Source organism: Nuphar pumila, chromosome 10 (assembly GCF_984573655.1).
Source record: "Nuphar pumila chromosome 10, dmNupPumi1.hap1.1, whole genome shotgun sequence".
Classification (NCBI taxonomy): Eukaryota; Viridiplantae; Streptophyta; class Magnoliopsida; order Nymphaeales; family Nymphaeaceae; genus Nuphar; species Nuphar pumila.
Window position 1 is genome coordinate 37,037,095 of NC_143258.1, and position 19,683 is coordinate 37,056,777.

At 38.1% G+C, this 19,683-nt stretch overlaps 1 protein-coding gene across 1 annotated transcript; it reads left to right on the plus strand.

The window, feature by feature from the left end:
* Positions 1–1,867: 1,867 nt before the first annotated feature.
* LOC149826671 (large ribosomal subunit protein uL3m-like) lies at positions 1,868–15,488 on the plus strand. The gene is made up of 5 exons (XM_090018934.1): positions 1,868–2,396; positions 2,567–2,776; positions 3,065–3,169; positions 14,708–14,821; positions 14,947–15,488. The coding sequence occupies exons 1-5, from the start codon at positions 2,052–2,054 to the stop codon at positions 15,118–15,120; spliced, it is 948 nt and encodes a 315-aa protein (XP_089875060.1). The 5' UTR covers positions 1,868–2,051; the 3' UTR covers positions 15,121–15,488.
* The last annotated feature ends 4,195 nt before the right edge of the window (positions 15,489–19,683 follow it).

The following is a 19,683-nucleotide window of genomic DNA, read 5'->3' on the forward strand; positions in this document are numbered from 1 at the left end:
GAGATTCCCAAACTTTGTACCTTGAGGACAAGGTACGTCAGAGCGTGGTGGATCCATTATAGCCCGAAATATGACAGTAGATCCAAATGTAGTACCCAGAGTCCAGATGCCACCTCCAAAGGTTAACGAGAGTCAACCAACACCGTGTGGGTCCTAGGATGATGATGTAGTAACTAACATGACTTATTCAATGGTTGACAAGTCAAAGATCTAGAGTCTGAGTCAAGAGTAGAATAAACAATACATGTGTCAAGCCTTGAGGACAAGCCAAATAAGGAGTGGGGTCCACCTAGGGGCGTGCCATACTAGAGAGTCATATGAGACATCCCCTAGTTATAGAAGTTAAATAATTATAAATATAAGAGTTTTTTAGTTGGTTTGTTCGTGTGAGGAGTCCTAGTCTAGTTAGTTTCTTTATGCAAGTGGGACTCAATCCAAACTCTATCTATATAAGGAGGTCTTAGGGAGCCATATGAATCATTAAATAAGATTATTAAAGTTTCTCCAAGTCTTAGCCGTCCTCTTTCTTTCTCTGGTGTCCCTACCCTCTCACACCCTCTTTCTCTCTCCTCCCTCCTAGACATCCCTATCTCCTTGACGTCCTTCTTTCTTTTCTCTATCTGATCTCACCTAACGCTAAGGTGTGGTGGTGGATCCAGCTTGAACAAGGGCCCAGGCCCTTCACGATTTTTCTTTCAGAGATTTAAAAATGCTACATTGTCGAGAAAGCTATTCAGAAGTCTCTGCAGCTATGGCTCTACTGTACCACCCTCTCCGAAGCCTAACTTAGGTATTCAACCCTGTAAACCTTTGATATCGGTTTCCTAGACCTACAACCTGACCCTCTATTGCATTATCTTGCTTCCCATAGGCTTAGAACCAAAACCACATCTACCTAATTAACCCCAAAAACCTTATTTTCACCGTTTAACCTTTTCAGCCCCCCATTGACCTATTTTACTATTCTCTTACTTGTAGCAACTTATCTTAACCATGACACACATCCCTAAGTGTCAAGCAAGTCTTTGGTGTAGTCCATATCAGATTTGAACCAAAACCCTAACTTGATTAGTCTTTGAAGCTATTTTTGGCCTACCCAATTTTCTTATTTCTTTAGGTCTTTTCCCATAACCATATAAAATCTACACCACGGTTACACTTAGACTTCTAACTCATTGTGTCTAGTGAATGTTTGCGCCGGAGACACATAGCTCAGTATAAGAGAGCTAAGAATCACAACCACGATCCTCTCGCTTTTGTCGAGCTCTCACTAGAGTACCCATCTATTGTTAGCCTAGGGTTCCCTTGAGGTCCAAGCTTCGAACCAGAGTTTGAGGAGCATGCAACAAAACCTCAGGCATGAGGGAGGTGGGGAAGGGTTCAGAGAAGGTGTTATAGGAGAGAAAGAGGGTTAGAGCGATGGCACCTTGGGCTGCAACAACAACTATGATGAGCAGTTTTCAATGCCTATTCTCCTTTGCCTTCTCTCCGCCTCCTTCGGCCAACCCTTCCTCGCCCCCAGCCCTTCACTAACCTCGGGTTCATGTGGTTTTCTATTTTTCTATTTTATTTTTCTCATGCTATACAACCCTGTGAAAATTTTTCATTTAATAAAATATCATATCAAAACTTCTTACAGACAGAATTTCTTTTTCTATGAATTTTTCCTGCTTCCAAAGGTAGCCTTAACGTGCGTTCTCTGCTAAACAAATTTGAATGCATCCATGAGACCAATTTAAGGGTAAATACTTTAGATAGCAGTAGTAGCAAATATGTATCCTTTCTTGAATACTCAGCATTCGAAACTCGGTAGGCTACTGGTCCGAACTGAAGTCAAAACCCTAAAAAAAAAAACCGTACTAAGACAAGGGGCTTTCTCTCTCGGCAGACTGGAAAGGGTCTCTCTCTCTCTCTCTCTCGACTATGTTCGATCACTCTGCAGCCTGCCATATTAGTCACCGATCTCGCGATTTTCCCCACCAATCCTTGCTAGTGCTTGCTCTCTTTTGGTAGCCTACTCCTAACACCCTCAACTCTACACCACCGTCACCATGTCCGCTGCTTCCAGAGGCTTCATCTCTCGCATCAGACAACGCTTCTCTCTCGACTCCTTCTATCCTCTCCAATCCTTTACAAGAACCGGCGTCCCCAGGTTCAGTACGGAAGCGGCCTTCTCAGAGGATCACGACGACGATGGTGGTCGACAGATCATCGAAGCTAAGTCGAAGATAATGACACCCAACTCCAGAAGGACGGGAGCCATCGCCATCAAGTGCGGGATGACGGCCCTCTGGGACAAGTGGGGGAAGAGGGTACCCATCTCCATTCTATGGTTAGACGATAACATCGTCTCTCAGGTTAAGACCATGGAGAAGGAGGGGATTACTGCCCTGCAGGTAGTAATCAATAATCGCAAAAATGTTGATATCTTTCTTTTTGAAGTTCGTATTAGTAGATTTTGCTTGAAATGGTGTGATGGGTTTATGGGGTTTTGAGTTTCTTTTGGGTTTTGTGGTTTTGGTGTGTGTGGGTGGGTGATGGATTTCGTGGGTATGGTGTTAATTAGATTGGAGCGGGGCAGAAGAAGGAGAAGCATCTGACGATGCCCGAAGTTGGTCATTTTAGAGCTCAGGGTGTGCCTTTGAAGCGGAAATTGAGAGAGTTTCCGGTTACAGGGGATGCTCTTCTACCCGTCGGCACTCCCATTACCGTTAGGCATTTCGTTCCCGGCCAGTATGTCGACGTAACGGGGATCACAAGAGGGAAGGGATTTCAGGTACTATTGAGAATTGTTCCGTTGATGGTCGCTTTCGTTTTTAGTTCTTTTTGTTTGATGTAGCATGGCAACTTGATTTTAATCTTTCATATTGTCCATTGTATTCTTTGTTGTCTGGATTGAAAATTGATTAATCGCAAATTGTTGAGCATGTGGTGATGATTTGGCTCTGTTTGCCAAGTTTTCGTTCGTGGATCAAGCAAGCAATTGCTTGCTTGCAATTTGATGATCTATTATTTCCATTACAGGTGAAAGATTCTATCACTAAGTAATCTCTTCTTTTGATAGGGCGGGATGAAGAGATGGGGATTTGCCGGAATGCCTGCATCCCATGGTGCGTCGCTATCACACAGAAGTATTGGTTCTACTGGTCAAAGAGATGCTCCTGGCAAGGTATGATGTAAAACCTGAATTCCATGGTTTAATATGCTGTAAAGCTTTTTGCTAGAGAAACGGGTATCGCTGAATTGTATTATAACCTGTTTGGTGTGCTGTTGAATTCTTGGCTAGAGATAGCTGGGATCCCTAACTTGTATCTTAAGCTGACAAAAAGTGTAAGTGAAAGAAACAACCTTTTATGTCCCAAGTCAAGTTTATCAATGATTCTTTTGGCTGCCAATAAACTTGAAAAATTAGTCTTAATTTGTCCTTTCATTTGCACATGAAAGGGGAGCTAAGTGGTCTCTTTATCTGAATTAAGCAGAAAGTGCCATCTGGAGAGTGCTAGCTGTAATTGACACGGGATGCACGGATGCAGTCTGAGCTTTTCTGCAAATTTTACCATAACAAATTAGTTACAGAATTGAAATGGAAGTATGAGTACCATTTTGAAAAGGATGATGCATTGCAGCACTTTTGCCATTTATTTTTTCAGGATGCACTGGTTACATAAGTGAAATGGAACTCCACTTCCTAGATATTATTGAACAGGGAATGTATACCAGGTGTTGAATTTGTAGAGTTGCACTTTAGACTCTGGTTGCCACCACTCCATGTTCTACATGTCCAACTTTTGCATTCTGAATAAGGCCCTAAAACCAAGTTAAAGCTTGAATTGCATCGGTGCATGGGAAAGAGATTATTCTTTTGAAGTCAGGGGACTTGGTGCCAGGCACACTCAAGACTGCATTTGTGGCAAGTGGTGGTGTCTGCTCATGCATGTCACACGCAGTTGATGGGTTCACCTGCTTATATAGAAGTATGAAGTTGGTGATCTGCCTTGTTCATGGGGTGAAAAGCCTAATTGCAAACCGGGCTAGCTTATGTAAGTTTTTGGCTTTTAATTGACATTTTTATAGACCACATTAGACAAGAAGTGAGCTTTGATAGGAAGATTAGGTTTTGGAAGGACTGTTGGTTTGAATCTATCTGCACTTATCTTTTTCTCAATTCAAGGACTGAAGTTTGAGCTTCGATTTGACATCCTATTCTTATCATTAGTTTGAAAACTCACCGGGTCAACCTGGTGATTCTGTCCGGATCTTCCAAGTACTGGGTCAAAATCCAGTACAACTCGTTTGTGTACAAAACTCGGCCGTATCATGGGCTGACTCGGCCGAGTCATGGCCTAGTTTTAGCATGACTCGGTTGAGTTTTCCCATGACTTAGCCGAGTCATGCATATATATATATATGCATATATGATATATTTTATATATAAGTACATATATTATATGAAATATAATATAAATATTATGTATATTATATATAAAAATATAGTTATACATGCATTAATATTATATGCTAAAATATTATAAAAAAATCGTATAATGCATATTATATATACTATAAAATATACATAGTATATATATATATATTTATATATTTTATATAAAATATAAACTTAACATGACCCAACTCCAGTCACTGAGTTGACCCGGTCGAGTCACGAGTCACTCAAGGATGAGCCAAGTGACGAGTCACTGGGTTTTAAAACCATGATTCTTGTTGGTGGATGGGGTTGAGGAGAACTCTATATAATGGTGAATTAAATAATTGCTCTAATGGAGGAGTCCAAGGAGCAATATCTAAAAGCTCACTTGGGCAACTTGGTTAGATGGAATGCAGTGGGAGTTTTTTATCAAACCAATGTTGTAAATAGCGTATCGGAACCTGTATCACATGAGCCTCATATATAGGCATATCGTACTGTATTGTATGATATGAAAAAAACTTGAATTAAAAACCACAAAAAAACCTGAAATTTACAAAAAATAAATAGAAATCTCTAAAAAATAAAACAAAAAAACAAAACAAAAAATTATAGAATGCAATAGGAAAAAAAGAACATGAATGTATGCATTATGAGTAATTAAACATAAACATGCATTAGTAAAACATTGGATACGATACTGATAACACTCCTAACAAACATTTAACAAAAGTCACGTCACAAGCATGGATGTTTGATATTAAAGTTATATATTACATAATGAAACAAAAGAAGCATCCTAATCTATCAATCATAACGAAAACGATATTCAAATGATAGATTTTCTTCTGAGTTGTCTTCTTCTCTTCCTTCATCCTTATTCATCTCTGGTCCAACATAATCATTGTCATCATCCACCCGAGCCTCCATCTCAGTCTCTAGTTGCTTCCAATCCTCATAATCATCCAAGACACCAGGCTCTTCTTCTACCCACTCATCTAATATATCGAGGTTGTCAATACTGATGGAATTGTAATTGCTCCTCTGACGTATTCTAGATTCTTTCTGTATTTTTTTGCAATATTTAGATATTAATTCGAATACAAGTTGCATTAAAGTGGATCTACTAATATATATCTTAATGTTACATTTGCTTTAATTTCATGTTGTAGGCAACAAATACAAGATCATTTAATTGAGAGTGTTCAAATCTATTCCTTTTCTTTGTGTGGATGCTCTAAAAAAACTCTAATTTCTCTCACATCCACTTGCACTGCATCCCTGTCTCAATATACGTTGTGCAAACCTAGATAATGAAGGAGCATTTCCACCAAACCTATTCTACCATTGATCAAAACCAACAAAAGAAAAATATATCACGAAAGAAAATCCTTGCAACACAAAAATGCATAATTAAATATAATAACATTGAATTTCAAATGCAAACATGACTGCAACGAGCTACACAATTGGATTGCATTCCTTCATCCAAAGTCCCCCCTTGTTTTGTTTATACTTGGTTAATTAACTTCAAATGAATTTGTCTCTGGAGACTATGATCTCTATTAAGTTTCTCATTGAAGTTCAACACGCTTGGTTGTACTTCTCTATCATATATGAATGTGAGGGAGAATTTGATGGCAAGATTGAAGTAAGATGCAACATCATGAATGTCTCGATGGAGCAGGTGAGTCTATCTCTTATCAATCTCCTTTTAAACTGGCATATAGTACCTTTTCTTGTTGCTAAATTTTTCTCTAATCCGTTCTTTTCCCTGTCCATATCATCATACAAGTAGGGAATAACGGGAGCCTCGTCACTGTCCACTCTCCTTAACACTTTCATGAGTGCAACTGCTATCCTCAAAAACATACTGCACCACTTCCAAAACTTCATGGAGAAGACTAGCTCTACTATCTCAACCCCAACACAATCTTCATTGCAAACCACTCATTTGAAGCAAACATTTGCTTTAATTCATTTTGATGAATGACAAGGTTCTGAACAGTCAAAACATTTGTAGCAAACCTTGTCAATGCAGGGCATATCAACTCGGCTTGCTTGGTAAACCTCCTCATCAAGTTTATGATGGCCAATGATTATAAATGAATTTTGTTACTTTTTTGCACATCTCAATGCACTAAAAAATGCCTTCCCTCCATCTCACCATTATCTTCAAGTATGAGATCAATGCAATGCGTTGTGCGTGGACACCAAATAAAGCATTTATATTCTTCCTGCAGCATTAATCCCACAACTTTGAAGTTTGATGCATTATCAATAATGAATTGAACCACATTGTCAGGCTTAGCATCTTCCACTACATCTTTAAAAATCACAAACAACTCTACCGTCTTTTTGTTTGTTAGACATATCAACAGATTTTAAAAACATAACACCTTTAGGACAAGAAACCAAAAAGTTTACCAGATTTCACTCTCGCTGATTCGTCCACCCATCTGCCATGATGTTGCAGCCCATAGTCTTTCAAGACACTCTAAACTTACCACACCATTGCTTCACTTTTGCAACAACTTACTTCAAAATCCTGCCTTCAATGCACGATAGGAGGGCATCTTATAACCAACTCCTATATTGGCTGTTGCATCAGTCGTAGCTTGAAAATGATATGAGTTTGCAACGTTGAATGGTGTGAAAGTCTCATAAAAAAACACCCAACTACTAGATCTGCATGTTCAATCATTTGCTTGGAGCCTATGGCAGAACGTATATCTAGCTGGGATTCAAGGGTCGTCCTATGTGGAAAATAGGTACCAATCCCATATCCTGGACTCATAAATCCCATGTCTCCTCCCCTCCTCCTCCTCCTACCACAAGGTCAACCCCAAGATGGTGCACATCCAGTACCACTGTTGCATGTCCCCACCTCTACCCCCTTTCTCTTCTGTTGCCGTGAAAACTCCAAATCCTCTTCATTGGGGCTGGTCTCACTGTCAGTTACTTCCCCATACACCTCAAGTGACATTTCTAGCTCTTCCCAAGGTTGGGATATATCATAGCCTCAAATTTCTGTCACTTCTTGCTGTTTTTTCTGCTTCTGATATTCCTTTAAAATCTCATGCATCTGCCATTTCACAACATGTGACAGATTCAAAAAAGTGCATGCGGCTGTATATTTCCTTGTGCCGGCTAGATGATGCTTCATCCTTGAAATGCCTCTATGAATCTGCCTCTTACAATAGTTGCACCACTTCAACATCCTATTTTCTTCATAAACCAATGTACAATGATCACATGTTGGGTCTCTTGATGTAGCCATGCTCCAAATACGTTGAATCAAACCCTCTAGGATCCACATTTGCGTGTTAGAGGACACAAAAATGTATGTGTATGATGAAAATGGGCAGATTATGATAAATCACGCCACTAAGGCTCGGATCTAGCAAAACCCCCAATTTCTAGGATAGGGTAGGATGAAAATGGGTGAGATTTGAGGGTTATAAGCAAAAAAAAGTTGGGTAGGACTGAAATGGGTGATATTTGAGGCAAACCACACTTCTAGGTTTCAGATCTAGCAAAACCCCCAATTTTTAGGGTGGATTTGATCTCAAAATAAGGTGGGCAGGCTTAAAAAAGGGGTTTGGGGAGGGAGAGCATGAAAAACAGGGTCAAAATGACCCTTATAAGTGGCAAATCAGCACTTTTTGGGCACCGGAAAAGTAAAAAAAAGGCTCGACTCATACGATACGGGGTGTATTGTACGATACAATACGATAAACCCCTGTATCATACGATACATATTGTATCGGTACAATAATCGTACCGAATACGATTTACTAAAATCATATTGGTTCCCCCACCGATACTACGATATATTATATCGTATCGTATGATACGATAGGATACTAATAACACTGGATCAAACCCTGCTATTGGAATTTGATGGAGCTTTGGATTGATGACATGCCTTACTAGTGGCGCCCAAACTCTAGAACATGCATTTGTTTTGCTGGCCATAGTGCATAAGCTATTGACCTTTGATAATTTTTGAAAGGAGCCTTTCTAGCTTGTATGTGCCTTAATTTCTTACAGAACCTGTCCAACATCTGTGAATGCTTCAAATGGCTTCTTCACAACTTTTGTTTGAATAGTTCTATGGATGAGTCTGGTGGGCACATTAGTGCCTCCTCTGCAAATGATCTTCTCCTTAGCTGAGGAAGTGAGGCTTAAACTTGCGAGATGGTGGGTTAAAGTCACTTGGAAGTTTCTTTGATTGGAAAACATGACTTGTACCCTAGTGATGGGAATGTTACCTCCTTGTCTTACATTGTTAGAGATGTAAATAGTTGCATTAAGTTGCTTCAGACTGATGATGCGCTGTTTGGCTTGGAATCCTTACTCAGGTATTGCTTGAGTTGAGGTCCTTGTCTTTGATATTCTTGATTTTTGTGTACTTGGTTGAAGACTATTTGTCACCTCTCTCTCTCTCTCATTTGATTTGAAAAATATTCATTTAGTTCAACTTAAAACGGGAAAAAGATAAGAATATACAGAGTTAAAAACTGTCACATAGGTGCGGGTGCGGCGATGTGGCACTTTAAAAAAAAAACTTGGGTGCGGGAGGGTATATATAACTTGGGGGCTCGAGGTACGCCCCCCCCCCCCCCCCCCCCCCCATTTTTTTAATGGGGGGGGGGGGTACCTCGAGCTCCCACCCATTAAAAAGTACCTCGAGCCCCTCCAAGGGGTACCTCGAGCCCCCACCATTAAAAAAACTAGGGGGGGGGGTACCTCGAGCTGTTGACCGCACCTAGGATCATTTTGACCGCTCCGGGTGTCGCACCCGCATCGTGTCGATGCGGGTACATCACCGTATTGGGCGAATCCCTGTGCCAGGTTAAAAATAAGATCCAACCGAAACTTGCTTAAATCAAAATTCAACAAAAAAAGTTGTGTAAGAGATACATGTATCCTCATATTACTAATACTCCTGATTCTCTCACTCAAGTTGGGATGAATATATTAATCAATCCGAATTTATGTAATTCCAGCTATTCTTGCCTTCTGAATTGCCATAGAGAAACTTTATGCTAATTGATTTCAAAACCCAACATGCGGGGTGTTAAATCAGTACTCTTCAATTTTTTTTGTTGGAAAGTGAATGCTCTTGTAATAGTAAATGGGTATTTTGCAATAGGTTAGCATCATAAAATTCGTATTATAGATTTAAATGAGTTTCGCTTCTACCTCAGATTTCAACCATCACCATGTCTCCATATTCCCCTTGACATTCAATTTAGCCACCATAGTTTGTTTCTTCTCCATTATACAAGATTGCCTCCTACGTATATGCAGTTACTTGAACTAGATCTTCTACCATTAATTTCTCCAGCCCAATTTGCATCAACATATATCCAATTTTACATCTATGTTTAGACAAAGGAACAACTTTCTTGAGAATGATTAACCTTCAAGTACTTGGAATGGAGGGACATTTGTGTATCAATGTACGCTTGCACATGTACAAAAGCAAACAAACCTTGTGATGGTTAGGTACCTAAGTTCTGCAACCAAACTTTCATACCTTTCTGCATCTTTCAAGACGTCATCTTCTCATTTTCTTTGTACAACTGTTAGGGTGACCAGGCTTTATTTACTAGCATTATTTTATTTAAAAAACCAAGAGCATATTTTCCTTGTGAAAGGACAATAATGATATGTTACATGGACACCTAGTCTGGGTTGAAGTGTTGGTGTCGAACACTTCCCGTGACCGACACTCCTAGGCATGTCACCTACACGTCATTTTTAAAATTAGGAGTGTCCAAAAATTTCGACACGCGTGTTGAGTGTCTAACACCTCAAAAGGTGTCTCGACACACCTTGTTCAGCGAGTGCCAGACCTGTGGCCAGTGCTGGGTATCATAGACACGGGTGTCCAGCATTGTGGACACTTATTAAACAAGTGTTGGGTATTTTAGAGTTGGAAAATACTTGGGAAGTATCCATCACACATCGATCATCCAACACTCCCATTAGTCTTGATGATTTGTTTTAACTTTTTGCACTTAAAATCTTATGTGTTCATATTACATGATTGACATTTGTGTAAATAATCAAGGATCAAATTGCAAATGAGAAAGGAATGTGCATTTTATATTTTATGGTTTTGTTTGCATAATTCTTTATATATATATATATATATATATATATATATATATATATATATATATATATATATATAGCCGTGTCTAGTTTTTTAAGACCTGTGTCTAACACCGACACCCGTGTCAGTGTCCAAGTAACATAGAATCAATAACTTATTGAAAGTGGCAATCAAGCTCTTTAGCGGCTCTCAATTCCTTGATGTCAAAGACTGACCCTTTTAGTTTTTCATTTTCCATCTCGGCACCACATGTTAATGATATCATCTACGCACTTGAACTATCATTCATCTTCTCTCTGAAAAATATTATACCGCTTTTGTTTGAATAGTTGCAAAGAGAGAAAACCTGATTCAGCTTGCTAAAAGCTTGAGACATCTGATTTTTTTCAATACCTGTTTCAGCTTGCTGAAAGCTTGATTTTAGTTTAGTCATTTAGTAAATGAGGTGGGCTTGAGCTCAATTTCATGCTTATTTGTTTAGACAACCGGAGCTCGAGCCTAAGCTTAGACTCATTTAGGGCATCGATAACCTGTTCATGTTTTAGTTAAAAATGTGTCTTTATATTCGTTATATAACATTTTCTTTGCAATGGTGTGACCGTAATTTTGTTTACTTCTAGCCAATGTTGTGAAAAGTGTTGAGGCTTAGTGAAGCGCTCCACCAAAAACTGAAGCGAGGAGTAAGCCTCACATTTTAAAAAAAACTTAAAAAAACTTAAAAAATCTGTAAAAAATATCTAAAACTATAATTAAATAAAAAAATGCTTTATTGATGAAGCAACAACCAATAAGAAATAAAAAATCTCAAATAAATACTGAAAAATATGAGATTAACATGTAAAAGTAATATGAACTCAACAATTTGATCTATGTAAGTATCTAAGAAATTAAATATGAGCATTCAATGAAAATTTAACAAAATCACTAACAATCAAATTCCTCAACATCATCATATAATGCACACAAATTCATCTAAAGTTCTAAATAAACATTAAGCTAATTTTTTGTGCATGCTTGTTTGAAAAATTAGCTCTATCAAACTACTAAAATCACACATAATAATCCATATCTACACTTAGTTTCACAAACAAAAAAACAAACATTTTCATTTAACAAAAAAATAATTTTAATTTCCATGATCTAAGAGTCAATTACACGTACATGCACAGTCACATGCATATTTGCAAATAATTACACAGACTAAGAGTAATAATTTCACATGTGTGAATTTAATACAAACAAACTAACAAAATTGACATACAATTTTTATATAGTCAATTAATTGCAAAAAAAATCTAGTCATTTTGAAGAAGAAGAAGAAGAAGAAGAAGAAGAAGAAGAAGAAGAAGAAGAACAACAACAACAACAACAACGAAAGAAGCAAAAGAAGGAGAAGAGAGGAAGAAGCATATGAACAAAAGAAGAAAGAAAAGAAGAAAGAAAAGAAGCGAGAGAGAGAGACCTAACCATCAAGCCTCCCCCTTTTATTTTTTTTACAAGTTGGATTTGGGCCAAATGGGGGCTCCGAGCCCGTTTGATCCAATGAATTTAAGGTGTGCCCCTCGGCTTGAGGCGTGCCTCGCCTTGAGGCGCATGCCTCAAGGCCTATGAGGTGCACACCATATGCCTTTTGCACTACACAAGTGCGCCTCAAGGCACAAAGGGCCTCACCTCAAGACGAGGCACACTTTTTGCATCTTGAGGTGCGTTTTTAACAACATTGCTTCTAGCCAAGAAGTGAGGCTTTCAAATCCCACCCACTCTATGTTAATAAATTACTAACCCATTTGGCTTAAGCTCATTTAGAATTGATGGAGTCGAGCTTGAACAGCACAGGTGCAGGGTCGTCCTCCTCAGAGCATGTATACAGACCTATGTCACATAGACACGACTCCATGTACCCGTGTCGACAGGTTAGACATGGGTACCGGTACCAGGCACGGCACAAGTACGTGCTGGGCTTGGGTCGGGTCCAACTGGGACCCAACCCGAACCACAACTCTCTCTCTCTCTTATTTTTTTATTTTTTGCTATTTTGTTTCCCGTCTCCACCCTAGCCAACGGGAGAAGAAGAAGAATGAAGGGAGGAGAAAGAAGAAGAAAAAGAGGAGCATGAGCAGGATCCGGAGAAGAGAAAGAAATAAAAGAGAGAGAGAGAGGTACCTACCTCCTCCTTGCTTCTTCTCTTGCACGTTCTCCTTCGTGGAGAGAGAGAGAGAGAGAGAGAGAGAGAGAGAGAAGGGGGGGCAGTGGGTATGGGATGGGGTCCTCCTCCTCGTTCTTCTTCACATAGAGAGAGGAGCACCGGATATGGGGTTCCTCGTTCTTCTTCTTCACACACACATCTCTCTCTCTCTCTCTCTCTCTATATATATATATATATATATATATATATATATATATATATATATAGAGAGAGAGAGAGAGAGAGAGAGAGAGAGAGAGGCAGTTGGAATGGGAATGAGGGTTACAAAGTACCCCTTCCCTTAAAAATAAAAGGAAAAAATTTCAAACAACCACCTATTTAAAAAAAATCATTTTACCCCTTGTTTCTTTTTTACATTTAAAATGTTTCTTTTCTTTAATTTAATCCCCCCCCCCCCCCCCCCCCACACACACACACACACATATATATCCGTGTCTCTGAATTCCTTCAATACACTAACAATGCCAACATTTTTTTGGAAGAATGTCCTTAACAAATAAACTGTAGATTCACATTAAGTACCATGGAAAGGGGACTTCAAGGCCCAACATGCTCAGGCTGCTACACATGTAAGAACTCTGATGCATTGATTGCAAGATAAAATAAACTCCTTCAATCCACAATAGATGTTGTAAGAATGTAAACATAGTGCTATTAGATAGCACATTGATTTGATGAAATGTGCACAGGATGGGTAAGGAAAAAACTTTAATTTGCCTGTAAAAAGTGGGTGTTTCCTGAACCAAAGGTTGCATACAGACATACTGTTGGGGATGCTGTTCTGTTGTAAAAATCACAAAACCTCAGAAAGCACAAAGAAAGATGAACAAAAGAAAACTGACAACAGAATCATGGAGAAGGATAACTCATAGGAAGAGATGAACAATAGAGTCATGAAATGCCATTCACAGGACCACTATAGAAGAACTAAGAGGTTGCAATAAGCGTCAAACAGAATTAAAATATTGTAATTGAGAAGTATTAATCCAGAGCAGCATCTAATATCTGTAAGGCTTATCATAAGTTAAAAGAGCCCCAGTTACTGCATAGATAAGATAAGTAAATCAACCAAAAATTTCTTGATGTATTAAATGAACATTTTATCCACATTTTGCCAAGAGATACATATAATTCTACACCATTACAGAAACATGATAATACGAAATATGCATCAATCCGTACCAGACTGTTGGATCTCTTTCAAATAGCAATGGAGTTTAATATCTACTTACTAGATGTGCACTCATTGGAAATATTAGCATGGCATTTTGTCAAGCATACCAACCTACAGAAATAACATGACACTAAGATTCCAAATCCATTGTCTTAACCCTTGTCCAACTACATAAAGTTGGGTGTACACTATTAGTCACCTAGGAGTTTGCATAGGTGACCATGGCCTAGCTACCTCACTCTAGGCAAGGTCTTGCCCAGGTACTTGCATAGTTTCTACATTATCATTGTTAGTTTCACACCTCTGTTCTACAAACAGTGGTCAAAGATGATTTCAAGAAAATCATAGCAATTTCTTCATCCTAATTCTACAAACCAAAAGGAAATATAGTTATTCAGTGAAATAGCATTCATAATTGAGTCAGCATCTATGTTACATGGGTACAGGTATGGAGGGCACGACACCGCAAGTTCGAAAAATGTGAGTAGAGGGGTATTTTGATCATCATGACCACTTTATTGTAGAGTTTTTTTTTATGTTATCAACTTGATGGCTGTGGTAATTTTTACACATTACTTGTTTCTGGACTCCAGAAAATTCTTGGTGCTTCTGATAGTTGTCTCTGCATACATCATATCAACCTGTTGAGAATCAAATATTACATTTTCCTGTAAAGCTTGAGTGCTTAACTTTGAATGTTAACATGAGTTCCTACCAAAGTTGGCTGCTTAACCTGCATGCTTGCATACTTACTGGAATGTGAACTGAGACCAGGTTTTCAAAGGCAAGAAAATGCCAGGGCGCATGGGTGGGAAACAGCGGACAGTAAAGAATGTATGGATTCACAAAATTGATCCAGCAAGGAACTTGATGTGGGTGAGAGGCCAGGTACACTTTCCTCCATGTATATATGCATGCATTCTTTCATTATCTCTCTCGGCAAAACTGAAGTTGCAATATTGGTGCCAAATCCCAAATCCCATTTCATACATTTTATATTGTATCATGCTCAGGTTCCTGGTGCAGAAGGCAACTTTGTTTTCATCAAGGATGCTGTTTACAAGAAACCTGATCACTCAATTCTTCCATTCCCAACTTACTTCATCCCTCTTGACGAGGATGCATCTGAACTTGAACCTATGGTCGCTGATCTTGGTGATGTCGATCCATTCATGGCTGCTGAATAGCATTGATGATATGCAGTTATATAATGCAGATATTGATGCCCTGTCTATATCTACCTTGCATTTGTGTGGAGCATCAACAACAAATTTCACAATGCAGCAGATTTAGATTGTTGCAGTTTTACCACCACAGTTGAGAAAAACTTGCTGTGTTTTTCAAGGTTCCTTTCTCTCTACTGTGTCACATGGAAGCATATGATGTAAACGTACTGAGTTTTAAACATTTAAGGTTTCGGCTTGTTATAAAACAAAAACATAAGGTGAACTTAGCTAGAAAGAGAGTCTCCATTAAATGTAATTACTCGGCGTCCGCCCTTTTTTTTTTTTTGTTTTTTTCAATAATAACTTTAACCTTCCAGCCTTTATCGAAACCAAGTTCCAGAATTGCATCCCAATCCTGAGCATGCAATGTATCACGCAAGCTTCACATCACATTGAAGCACATGGTTGCAATTGCTTTCACTGGTGCGGCTTTTATGTAACGCCAGACTCCACTCATCCTCCATGTAAGGGTGCTCCGGCGCCTTCCCGTCAGGAAGTTCCCACGAGAAAGAGTATAAGTGAAGCCAGTGTCAAATGATTCATGCCGTGTTCAGGAGGCAGGCCAGGGCAAATCCTCCTTCCTGCTCCAAAGGGAATGAACTGAATATCTTGTCCCTTGTAATTCACATTCGACTGGCGAGAATTGTGTGGGTTCTCCCAGACATTGCTGCACCTTCCAATAGCCCATGCATTGATTAACACTTGGGTGTGCTTGGGAATGGTGTATCCAGCAACTTCTACAGTTGCATCTGTTCTGTGTGGTACGTAGAGGGGGATTGGTGGCCACAGCCTTAAAGTCTCCTTCACAACTGCTTGCAAGGAAGCTCTGGGATGTCCGACTCTTGCACTGTGCGACACTTGCAGACAAGCTACTTGAGCCCCAATTGAGCCGTGGCCATCTTCTCAGGGTGGCTGATCAGTGCTGCCATTGCCCATTCTATGGTGGTGTTACTCGTGTGGCTGGCGGTTGTGAACAAGTCCTGTGCACAAAGATGAATTGGGCTCAACTTCTGCAATATGATCACCATGATACGCATGTTGCCAAATCAAGTTAGAGACCATAAGCAGTGCCATAATGACCAATCATATAACAGCTTTGGTTGGACCCCCAACTGCACCTAGATGTGGATCAAACTCAAAACCAGCGTGATGTGCTTGCTTATGTTTGAAATTTGGATCCAACTTTCATCAGGGTGATGGCATTCAATCATGAGCAATGGCGTAAGAAACATCAACATGGCATGCCATATGGCAGCATTGCATCGGCCCCACTCAAAATCAATGGAAAATGACCATACTGTTTTTATAAAATGGTGCAATTTCAAGAACGAAAAATGACTACTGTACGGTAAAAATGATGTGTTTTCCTAAAAACTCTACAATTTGCGATATTCTCATGTCCAAAATCACAAATAGCCAGTGTTGGAATGTTCCTTTTACCCTTCGCATGCGTGGAACTAATGAAGCTCACATGATATATTGCTCCGCTCCTCGGGTGCAACATACGCCCACATAAAATTATATGTGAACTTCCTGTTAAACTTGAACAAAATGAAGAAGTCCACATATTTTGTGCGAACTTCCTCAAGTCTGCATATATTTTATGTAGACTTTCTCAAGTTCGCTTATATTTTATATGGACTTCCTCAAGTCATATATTTTATGTGGACTTTCTCATCCTTGCCTATTTTCATTGTTTGCATATTTAAGAGGAACAATGTATCTTTCAGATATCATTTTTCTCCAACCACTTATCGTATCAAGGTGATCTTGGTGGCAATGTAAAGCTAATGTTTTGATTTGTCTCTTTTTTTTTTGTCTTTTTATAATTTTTTGGTGCAGGTAGCCAGAAAATAGCATAGAACCGATGCAAAATGTGCAACCCTAGAGGGTGCAAAGCATGTTTCAATTTTAATTTTGGAACTCAAAAACAAGAATCCTAGAGGGTTTTTGGTTCAAACTCAAAAAATGAAAGTTATAGGCCTGTATCTCAGCTTTCCAACGACTATAAAAATACAAGTTTTCAACATCTAATTAGAGAGATACAAATATGAGAATAGAGATTGCTATACAAAAAAAGTCACATATTTGGGAGGAAGTTCTAATATATAGAAGTTCACATGAGTGAAGGGTAAAAAGGTAATTTTAAATCCAAATGTTTATGATTTTGGACATAGGGAGAAATATAAAAAATTATAGAGTTTTTAGGAAAACACATCAAATTATCCATAGAGAATAGTCATTTCTTGTTTTAAAAAATATCTCACAATTTTTCAAAATCCTCTCCATGCCTAAACTTTTGATTCTCAACTTTTTAGGACATTTTCACCCTTCGCACAAGTGAACATGCTTATGTTCGCACGATAGATACATACATTATATGAAGCTCACTACATCTCAATAACAAAGAGATTCACAAAAACATTTCACGGACCTGATGAAACCCGTATAAAATAATCTATAAACCTGGATAAGTTGAATTCCAACAAAAGAGTTTCACATATCAAATGCACGCTTCTTCTAAGGTTCACAAGCCCTATGTGAACCTTCTAGATTTAAAAGTTCTAGTGCAACATGTTCACTCTATACATTTTCGGCTTCATGCATATGTTATGCAGACTTCCTTTAACTAAAAACTCGCTTAAAGTCAAGACGTATGTCTGCAAATGTCTGTATGACATTAACAAATATGGGTTGTGAATGTCCTTACCTTCACATATTTACTAACTGATTACAAGATCACATCACATATTTGTGAACTTCATGACCTTTGTGCGGATACCATGCAAACCTCCTTTAACTAAAAACTTGCCTGAAGTCTACACGTACATCCATAAATGTGTGTCCTAACTTTGCAAACATGTGTTGCAAACCTCCTTACTTTCATTTTTTTTCTTGATTCATATATAAAGTCATTGACAGTTTTTTTTTTCTCGTTAGAACCCTAACCCTTTACCCTCTCTCTTTGAAGCAATATCCTTGTGATGATTTTGATGCAATTCTTGTTGCAACATTCCAACGAGGTTGCAACTACTTTTTTGGTCAACTTCCCTCTCTTTCAGTCCCTAAAAACTTTGAACAAAAAGAGTAGTGAGTTTTATATGTTTTCTTGCATTCTTAAGGGTTTTTGCATATATATATATATATATATGTTGGCTTTGTAGTATTTGTGTTTGGTTGTTACTGATGTTGATTTATGTTTGTTTGCTTGTGTTTTATGTAATATTTGATAGTAGATTCTACGTTTAGGGTTATATATATATTATATTTAATTATTGTCGTGGATTATTTATGTTTGTTTGTTTGTCTTTTATTTAATATTTGGTTGTTTTGTTTTGGGGTAATAAGGTTAGGGTTGACTATGTAGAAGCATTCAATTGAGATAATGGGGTTAAGGTTGAAGTGATTGGTTTTCAGTGTAAGACAACAATCATGGTTGGTGTAGACAATTGTGTTAATCGAATGTATAAAGACTATATGAATGACATTTTATGCTATGTTTTATTTATTTGATGAATGATATGTTGTGTGGTCGGTGTAGGCAGTTAATGATGGCCTCAAAAAAAGATTAAAGTACACTACCGTCTTAGTGATGATTTTATTTGGAGGTCTATAATGGTGTCAAAAAACAATAACTTTAAGAAACTTATAGCTTTGATGTCTCATAAAACCAGAGATGTGAAAAAGTATTTAAGTTTTCAGTATAGATATTTTGCAGGCATAAGAGGCCAACAAAGATTTATACTCATTTTAGATGACGATGATGTAGACTCTATGCTATATAGTAGTAATGTTTACTTAATTATTTTGACCATACAACATAACAAAGTTAAACAAGAAGCAATTGGAAGTGACCTGCAAGAAGCAGTGTATTTATCTTAAAAAATATTTGTTGAAGGCAGAGGGAATAAAACATTTGACAATATTGATGTTCGTAACATGCACGCGGAGGTCATGCAAATACACCAACCAATTAAGGATATATATGCAGGCAATGAAGAACTTGCACCAACAATTAATGTTGTACATGATCAGAGGATGTGTGCAGAGAATCTGCAGCTACGTTAGCAAACCAATGCTATTGACATTCATTGTAATAATGTGCATAACATCTAACCTTCTAGGTGAGATAACATAACTAAGTAGAAGTTGTTGGATTGTATAATCTATGCTTGAGATGTAGGCATTATTTTTATGGTTAATCATAAAATTTGAAAATGTCAGAATGTTGCATACATGCAAGCAAATAAAGAGACAAATATGATGCCTTGTGATCTAGTTTGTGTATCCGAATAACCAATTAGTGGTAGAAACGATAATGTAGACAACTAGAGAATCATATGATGATGATGACTATATTTTGTTAGATGAGAGTCTCTTAAAGTATAAGAGAGGACCAAGACACAAATAACATGGGACAATTAATGATAGATATAAATGATGCACCACTGGCAATTAAAAAGTCAAACCCTTGATATATTGTATAAGTTATATGAATATTTATTAGGTAGTCAATTTTTTTTT

Excerpts from the sequence above, each read along its gene's own strand:
- LOC149826671 (XM_090018934.1), top strand. The coding sequence starts at position 2,052 with ATGTCCGCTGCTTCCAGAGGCTTCATCTCTCGCATCAGACAACGCTTC. Across the intron at positions 3,170-14,707 it reads AAAGAGATGCTCCTGGCAAG|GTTTTCAAAGGCAAGAAAAT; the intron begins GTATGATGTAAA and ends AACTGAGACCAG. Across the intron at positions 14,822-14,946 it reads TGATGTGGGTGAGAGGCCAG|GTTCCTGGTGCAGAAGGCAA; the intron begins GTACACTTTCCT and ends TATCATGCTCAG.